At 40.8% G+C, this 9,029-nt stretch overlaps 1 protein-coding gene across 1 annotated transcript; it reads left to right on the forward strand.

The window, feature by feature from the left end:
* Positions 1–2,224: 2,224 nt before the first annotated feature.
* Positions 2,225–8,073, forward strand: TM4SF4 (transmembrane 4 L six family member 4). Its single transcript, XM_010584892.1, has 5 exons — positions 2,225–2,563; positions 2,828–2,917; positions 5,084–5,217; positions 7,575–7,764; positions 8,056–8,073. Exons 1-5 carry the CDS (start codon positions 2,390–2,392, stop codon positions 8,071–8,073), a joined length of 606 nt encoding a protein of 201 aa, XP_010583194.1. The 5' UTR covers positions 2,225–2,389.
* The last annotated feature ends 956 nt before the right edge of the window (positions 8,074–9,029 follow it).

The raw sequence follows: 9,029 nt of genomic DNA on the forward strand, positions 1-9,029 counted from the left end.
GTCCTTCTGTAAATGAAGCACCATTTTTACTCTCCAAGCCATTAAAAGCTGTTTTAGTGACTGGTATTGGGAGTTCCAAAAATTCTCAATAATAAAAACTTTCAATGAGTGTTTCCTACTTCCCTTGATATATGCAAATACTTATTTTAATTAAAGCAATAATAGACATATCAGAAAGATGTGATTATCAATTAACCCATCAAAGAACCTGAGAGCCTTTAGCATTTGCCCAGTTGGTTCCTAGTATCTAGAGAAGAACACTTTGGAAAAGTAAGATTTCTTTGCAGAAATTGCTCCACTCAAGGCCAAGTGAGTGCATAGTAAATAAGTGAGCTGATTTTTTACCTGCGAAGATTAAGTCATACTGAGATAATTTTCTTAGTCTGCGTGCAGGCTCCCTGAAGTAAACATGAAGCTCAAAAATCTAGTCTTAAGTCTGACGTGAAAATGGGTTTCATAGTTTCATCTTTTAATCAAAAAACGAAGACTGTGATCCTTTCTGCCTGAAGTTAGACAGAATTCAGCTACTGAAAACAGTAAGAGTGTACCCAGTGCCACACCTAAATTATTAGTAACTATTTTTCTTTAAGTCTGATGCATACTTTACAGCAGAACCCCAAACACACTACCTGCCAGAGACAGTACCTGTGTGTGTTCAATCCTATTGGCACCTTCGGGAAAAAAGGCATTTGAGAGCCCTCACGCAAGTTGGCAACCTTTCCAATTGCACCTTACAACTAGAAGCATTGTATATATAATTAAATAGGATTTCTAGTATTACTACTGTCACCTTAAAAAGGTATTTGCCTAAAAACATGAGGTCTGGCCCTCCAGTCTGATAACACTGCTTCGTATCCTTCTGTTTCTGCAAAGAAGCCTAAAGTTGACAGGCCAGGCTCTGGTTCCAAATACATTCCTTCAGAATCAGTGATGGCTCAAGATATCCCGGTCCCTGCTCTCCTGGCTTCCTTGTATCCACACAATTGTCGGTGTGGCTTGTGATGAACCAGATCAGGGAATTAGTCTAGATGAAGAGTGACTTGGGTTTCTTTCAGCTGTGTCATTTCTATAAGGTTGCTGGCTGCAAAAACCAGCTTATTTAGCATTGCCACTTAACGTGAAGCCATAGCTCTGGACAGTTCCAGACAGCTTTGGGCAGTTCGGTATCTTGTACTTCATGGGATTTTGTGGTTGTACAGGGTAAAATTTTAGATGTTTCTGGGCTGCCTGTCTTTGAAGATTCAGCAGAGATCCACTATATGGATCAAAACAAAGCCTCAAACATCTTTAAACGATACTTATTTCAAATTTGAATGAAAATTTCCTGAGCTTTACCCTCTGAGCAAAGTGGAAAGTGTTGTCCATCTCAAAATACATGGAATTCACATGTCCACACAGGGATGGCAACGGAATTGCATCTATCACTATTTGCTAGGAATTAAGATTGGTGTGAAAATCATCCTAACACAAGTTCTACAGGACAATATACTAAGTCTAAATATGAAAGAGAAGGTATCCAGTATCTGTTAAGGAGCTGCAGAACCTGCTTTAAAAGACCTGCTTGCTTGAATAAAATGTTGCATGCTAAGCCAGTGAGGCTCTGCTTGAGCTCAGGAGTCTGTCTGCCACATGCAGCCTAATTTTAAGTGGAAATTTTGCCTGAGTGCAGATGAAAAGCTGGGCTTTGAGGGAACACATTATCCTTAGGGAACACAAAATGACACAACATAAGGAGCAAATTCACTGCAACTTTTTTTGATCATTAGCCCTTATTCAGAGATACCAGCTGCAAAGCACTGCCTCCATAATAATTCATTACCTATTGCAAATCTATTGTCCGAATGCTTCAAAATAACAAACGATTAGCTCAACTTACCCAAAGAGAAGAAAATTCACTAGAACTTTTCCATTGCACACAGCTGTTATTAACATCAGCTGATTCACTATGTGTTTTCATGTCAGTCTTTACAAAGTATTTTGTACTGCGAAGAAGGACCATGTATTGTAAAAACGATGATCCTGAACTAAGAAGGATATCTACCCATGACCTGAGCCCAGATATTGAAGTGTCTCATCCACATTAGTAAAATATTAACAGAGGTTACTGGTGGTTACAGTAAAATGAGAGGCTGCACTGAACATAATTTCATTTACGAACGTTCAGAAAATTGACATCATGCCTGCAAGAACGTATAAATAACCAGCACAGTGCCTTTCTGATCGTCTGCAGCAATATCTCTAAGGGAGCATTCTACAGGCTCAGCTCTTCTAAAGGCACAGCAGAAACTGGATTGTACACCGAGAAGCATCTTTTTATAAAACAGCTCTGAGAACGTCTGCCAGATTTTTCCTCTGCCTTTAATTGTGTTTGCCATTTCTTTAAAAAAACATGTGCACGGGAGGTTGTGCTAAGTGCCTGGGAACCACTCTTATCCCTCTGGCTGTGCTATGTACCCTCGCTAACATTTTGTTGTTTTTCCCTGGAGGAAAAGTGGTTGAAAACAACGTACACATTACAAATGAGGTTTGGTACTTCGGAGGGATCTTGGGATCTGGTGTATTGGTGAGTATATAAATTCAGACATTCCCACCTTCCCCCCCATCTCCCCACCCCCCATGCCATGACTTTGCATTGTTGAATTTCCTCAGCACCTCAAATGCAGGTTCCAACACTGCAAATACTTCTTTGATAAACAAATAAGTTACAAATCATCCATCAATAAGTAACTTAATTTAGTGATAAAAAAAAAGACATAGAACTTCTATATTTAAAAGCAAATGTAACTAGAATTCATCCCAATTCAAACTTTACTTCTGTTATTGGTAGATGATCTTTCCTGCCTTGGTATTTTTGGGCCTTAAGAATAATGATTGCTGTGGATGCTGTGGTAATGAGAGCTGTGGAAAGAGGTTTGCGGTAAGTGAGAGGAAACATGGCAAAAAAGTAAAAGCTAAATTGTTACTGATATGATATATATGTTATCTTCTGCTCACAGTCATTGAGAGACTAGACAGATGGGGTCCAGAGCATAGGACACAAAGCCCTGCCATTTGTCTGAGTGCTGGAAAGTAGAAATAGCAGGCTGTAAAAATTGTATTATGCCTTTGATGTTGTGCCACAGGTACCCCAACTGTACTGCGTCGTTGTGTTTTGCCATCACAAGATACTTACAGTTGGTATCACAATTAAAACTAATTTCTGAAAGATCTGCACTTTGTTTTGCAGAGCACAACAGTTCTCTCTTTAGTCATTTTTTGTTGGCAGTTTTTAAAATTACTCTGACAGTTGGGCACTACATTCCCAGCTCATTGCAGACCCATGCAATGGGCTGCGAGTGTCTCATTAGGTTCAGAGGAAATTTCAGGTTGGAAGAGACCTCGGGAGGTCACCTAATCCCACCTCCTGCTTAAAGCCAGGGAAACCAGGCTCCACTTTGAATTTATAGCTTCATTTCACATCACAAGTGAAAAGTTTCAAATGGATACCATCAGACACGGGTAAACATTTCAAGCAATTTAGTTTAAAAATGAGATTAGAGAAAAAATAAATATACTTCTACTAGGAAAGTCTGTGCTTTTGAAATAAGTTGTTTGGCTCTAGTAGATCATTACACTTTTTTATAAGGGAACATGTTTTCAATTGAAAAAAAAGGAAAAAACAAATAGGAAATGAATCATGACTGTGATGTTAACAAAGAGTCTTCCCTAAGTCCCATCTTTGATGCTGTCTTCATGCAATCCCAACAAACCAGGTGGAACTTCGAGGAGGGGGAAATGGAGCCACATACTTCTCTCCACCATATTGTATTATCAATTTTCTGTTAGCAGTGAACATATCTTAGTTTAGCTTTGAAGACCATGTATAACTCAGCAACTACCAAACTACTGACGCTTTGCTGCCAGGCTGCCACTCACACCTCTGCAATGCAGCTGAACTGAGCACATGGTTCTACACGGCGGGGGGACGCAGGGACAAACCAGCTGTGAGCACTCATTGGCATGGGTAAGCTAAACCGTGTACACACGGTGCTGCCCAGAAAGCAACCTATGTTCTGCAGTGCGGTACCTTGTTGACAGCTCACATTAGAGCGCAGCTGACTGAGAGACTGGGAATATTAATAGTCACAAGTACTAAGTACACCATACTAGAAGAGTCCTGATGGCCTTACCACAGCATGACTGAGAACTGGATTTGTTCTTGTATGTTAGCAGAAACACCATTATTATATCTACTACATAAATATTAATGTTTAAGTTAGCCCCATCAGATATATCAACATAAAAATGCATGTCTACCCTCAAGGCAAGAGTCTTGTGATGTGGTTTGAATAAAAGCTCACAGACCTGAAAGTATGTTTCTGTTTTTCCTCCACCTATACCACTTTGATACGATAAAATATACTACCTCTACTTATAAACTATTACGGCTACAAGTGCTTCAGAATTCAAGCAGGGCATTAGTTTTTGCATTATTTACTTACATATTAGTATATATGAAAATACTGTAATGGAAAGCCAGAAAAATAAAGACATCCTTTCCAATCCACTCCAATTGCACTATTGGAGCTAATGATGACAAATACCTGTGAGGAGGTAAAGCATATGAACATGAATCCTGAAGGGGAGACTCAGGAAGGAAAAACATAATTACTTGGTCCAAATATGACCCAGATATCAAGGCTAACTTGTAACGGGTACTGTAGATTATTTTTTTTTAATGCCTTGAGTGGTCAAAGGCTTCAGTCTTGCTTGTAATCTCTTGAGAAAGACATCCACTTCAGTGAAACACAGGACCTTGAACAACAACGAGGGCTATTGGATAAATACTGTCTAAAGGGGAGGAGTGCCATCTACTGTGTCAGCATCCACCCCTCTCGTGCTCATTCTTTTAAAGCTTTTAAACACCAGTGCAGGCATGTGTTATACATTTATTATGTAATTGCAAACTAATATATTTTAGCTGTTCAGGAGTTGACTATTTTGAGTGTTAAGAGCTGAATTTAGGGAATGTACGTTCGCATTAATAGGGTACATTTCATTGTTTGAATGAGAACAAAAATAACATTATTTTTCTCTTCATCAGATGTTTTCTTCTATAATATTTGCTGCAGTTGGAGTTCTGGGAGCTGGATACTGCTTTGTTTTGTCAGCAGTAGCCCTAAACAGAGGCCCTAAATGTTACAATGGAACAGAGTGGACCTATCCTTTCCAGGATGGGTAAGACAAGACAATCAGAAAAAAAACTTATACATGTTTTAAGTTTGTGATATGATTTAACTTCCAAATCCATTGTATAAAAATGGGAATTATACTGTTTGTATAAAACACAGAAGGTCTTAAAAGAGCCAGCAATGCACAGCAATACTAAATAAGGTTCAAGAGCACGGATGTAAAGAATAGCAAGTACAATCAAAGCTACTGAGTTTCAAAGGACCCAATAAAGAGAAACACACAGCCTTCTAGGTTATTCTTGGGGATGATAAGCAGCATACAGGGATAAATTCCGCCATGAATTCCAGCATGACATCTTATATTGACATGTGATGGTATTCAAATAATTAGTATCTATGTGTCATTTTATCTTGGTTATGGAATTTGGAAGTTGTCTGTTCCCCACACTGCAACTCAAACATGTTTGCTGTCATGTATATTTATCATTTTCAGTGAGGTGGTGTGAAGGACCAATTGCTCAGGGCTGAAGTCAGCAAAGGTTCAACTGAAAACAGGGTGCAATGTGTTACCAAGGAGAGCAGGTGTGATCAGAACAGATCGACAAGGGGTGCAGTAAACCCCTCATCACCTGAGGATCTTAAATGCAGTCTTCCTCAGTCAAGAGTGACCTACCAGCATTTCTTGCATAATACACCACAAAATTATAGTTCAGGTTGAAAAGAAAAAAAAAGAAAAAAAGAAGTATAATGTTGTATGTTACACATCATTTGTTCATGTGCCAGTGAGGGCTGGAAACCAACTGCTTTGGTCTAATTCTGGGAATCTTTGGAAAAATATGTTCTGTTTCAAACATAATTCTGGTTACAGTCAAGGACCACAGGAAGCAAAACAGCATTAAGTATATGCAGAGGAAATGTAGTAAGTGGTTAAGCCGTCCACAATTAAATCAAAACCTGACGGTAAAAATTACAGGAAATACTTTTATCTAATACTGCTGTTCTTTAGATGAGGCATCTAGAACAGCAAAGGTTCTTTCCCGCTCGGTGGGCAAGAGGTAACTGGTCTGGTAGAATTTGACGTTTTGTAAGGAAAACTGAGTTTATTCATCTTTTATCATACTGTTTTGATAATTCACCTGTTTCGTTCTTATTACAACGTACGCGCGCACACACACACACACACATATGCATGTGCAACCACAAAAATCTAATACTGTAATCAAGTAAAAGCCTGGGGTCTCTGCCACGGAGGAGTTATAGAAGGTGCCACACTCCCGAGGAGACCCTGTGAGTCCCGTATCTGTAGGGGTATGCTTTGTGAGTGTATTATGAATATGACCCAGCAATGTGCGTTTGCAGCCCAGAAAGCCAACCGCATCCTGGGCTGCATCAAAAGAAGCATGACTAGCAGGTGGAGGGAGGGGATTATCCCCCTCTGCTCTGCTCCTGTGAGACCCCACCTGCAGTACTGCATTCAGCTCTGGGGCCCCCAACATAAGAAGGACATGGACCTGTTGGAGCGAGTCCAGAGGAGGGCCACAAAGGTTATCAGGGGGCTGGAGCACCTCTCCTATGAAGACAGGCTGAGAGCCTTGGGGCTGTTCAGCCTGGAGAAGAGAGGGCTCTGGGGAGACCTTATAGCAGCCTTCCAGTACCTAAAGGGGACCTACAGGAGAGATGGGGACGGACTTTTTACAAGGGCATGTAGTGATAGGACAAGGGGTAATGGCTTTAAACTGAAAGAGGGTAGATTTAGATTAGATGTAAGGAAGTTCTTCACTGTGAGGGTGGTGAGGCACTGGAACAGGTTGCCCAGAGAGGCTGTGGCTGCCCCATCCCTGGAAGTGTTCAAGGCCAGGTTGGACGGAGCTTTGAGCAACCTGGTCTACTGGAAGGTGTCCCTGCCCATGGCAGGGGGCTTGGAACTGGATGATCTTTAAGGTCCATTCCAACCCAAACCGTTCTATGATTCTATGATTCTATTACACACCGCCAGATGTCAGCTCTGCTTCACCTGGCAAAGAACCGCAACATCAGTAGCAAAGATGCCTTTGACAAAAGACATTGGCACAGATGAACATGCATTTGGCACATGCTTGGTGAAGACCTCCTCCTCCCAAAATACCAGAATCTGTTCAATTGTATCAAACACATACTCATCTCTGATTGTTCTCTTCTGATGCCTTGTCTTTTCAAATCAATTGCTTCAATTGATGTAGAAACTAAAACAAAATCATGTTCCAGATATCTAGCACCAGCGTGATAATGGAAATTCTTTCTTGCAGTACTGAAGCTAACAGAACCTCAGCCGTATCACAACAGCGACAACTTGTCAGCTGTGACAGACTTCCTCTCTGTGAGCTAACATCGTTGTCTTCATAACTGTTTTGTTCCCACCCCCAGGAATTACCTCGCTAACCACACATTGTGGAATGCGTGTCAGTCACCCGAAAACATAGTCCCGTGGAACCTAACCCTCTTCTCCTTGCTGCTCGTCATGAGTGGGATCCAGGTAGTGCTCTGTGGCATTCAGGTGGTGAATGGCCTGTTGGGAACAATCTGTGGGGACTGCCAATGTTGTGGATGTTGTGGGGTGAGCAACTGATGTTTTTCTTTCATTATTTTGTGTACTGATAATAGTTATATATACACCTGACTAACTGACAATCTGAAAAACTAAACTAGCCTTTGTTCAACACGATGATTATGATTTCTAAAGTACAGCTGAAACCCTACAGTGTTGCCAGGTGCTGAAGATATGATCTCAGTCCATATCTATGGTGTTTATCTGACAGCTTGCAATAGCCACTGGGAAATAATAAAAACCTTTGAAAGTCACAGGAATAGTAGCCACTAAATTACCTCCATGTTCTTCTTCTTTCAGGGAGATGGAACTGTCTAAAGAATATGAATATTGCAGACAACCCTCCTTACCTTGGGATGCTCCCTTTTATGTTCCATAAAGCACCCCTCAGATGCATCGTCTCTCGCTAAGAAGGTGAGAATGAAGGGCACTTCCCCCCACTAATGTTACGAAGCCCTGACTCCCTTTCTAGCCTTCCTGAAACCCCTCATTGTGGAATAAAATAAGTGAAATTCAACTCTCACATTCATATTTATTTTTGTAAAACAGCTTCCATTTAAAAAGAGGGTATTCTCAGGCAAAGTATTTTCTCTCCTGAGTCAGCTTTCCACCTGGAGATCACCAAATACTCTGGTACAAGCCCAGTTGTAACGCAGTTGTGTGTATTTTCCTTTGAGGTTTATCAGATGGAAACATTGCAAGTCTAACTTTTGTTAAGTATGTTTATGTTACATGGAAAAGTGAGGACTTTTCTCTTCCGACCTGCTCTGATTAAAATGCTCTCTATAAAGAGAGTCTCTGTTACAAAAGAGATTCGTGAATCTCATGGTGAGGTCTCTTTTCTTGACTCTGTCTGACAGATGGCTGTATTCAGGAGCACTGCTGTGCAGGCAAGTGTAGGGTCAAAGTAAGAGGCAAAAGAAGAGAGTACTGTGGATCTCTAGTCTGAGGTGTTATGAGTTATCTTGGACACCACAATACCCTGCTTCACACCAGGAATTCAGTGAGAAAGGGCAATTCACAGCCATTTTGCAGCATGGTGGGGATTTGCCTTCTTAACTAATCCATAATCAATTTTCCTCCAGTCACTCTCACCAGAGGGAATGTAACAACACAGTATGGCTGTAGAAGATGACACTGAAAACAGAGAGTATAAGAATACGGGAGACTTATAGAGAGACTTTCCCAGCCTACAATTCTTTGTACTCCAGGGACCTCCTGAGACAAAGGTTCCATCTCTGCATTGACATCTTCTTGAGGGACTCCTTCTCCAT

Source organism: Haliaeetus leucocephalus, unplaced genomic scaffold (genome assembly GCF_000737465.1).
Source record: "Haliaeetus leucocephalus isolate CR32 unplaced genomic scaffold, Haliaeetus_leucocephalus-4.0 Scaffold1014, whole genome shotgun sequence".
Classification (NCBI taxonomy): Eukaryota; Metazoa; Chordata; class Aves; order Accipitriformes; family Accipitridae; genus Haliaeetus; species Haliaeetus leucocephalus.

Excerpts from the sequence above, each read along its gene's own strand:
- TM4SF4 (XM_010584892.1), top strand. The coding sequence starts at position 2,390 with ATGTGCACGGGAGGTTGTGCTAAGTGCCTGGGAACCACTCTTATCCCT. Across the intron at positions 2,564-2,827 it reads TCTTGGGATCTGGTGTATTG|ATGATCTTTCCTGCCTTGGT; the intron begins GTGAGTATATAA and ends TGTTATTGGTAG. Across the intron at positions 2,918-5,083 it reads GCTGTGGAAAGAGGTTTGCG|ATGTTTTCTTCTATAATATT; the intron begins GTAAGTGAGAGG and ends TCTCTTCATCAG.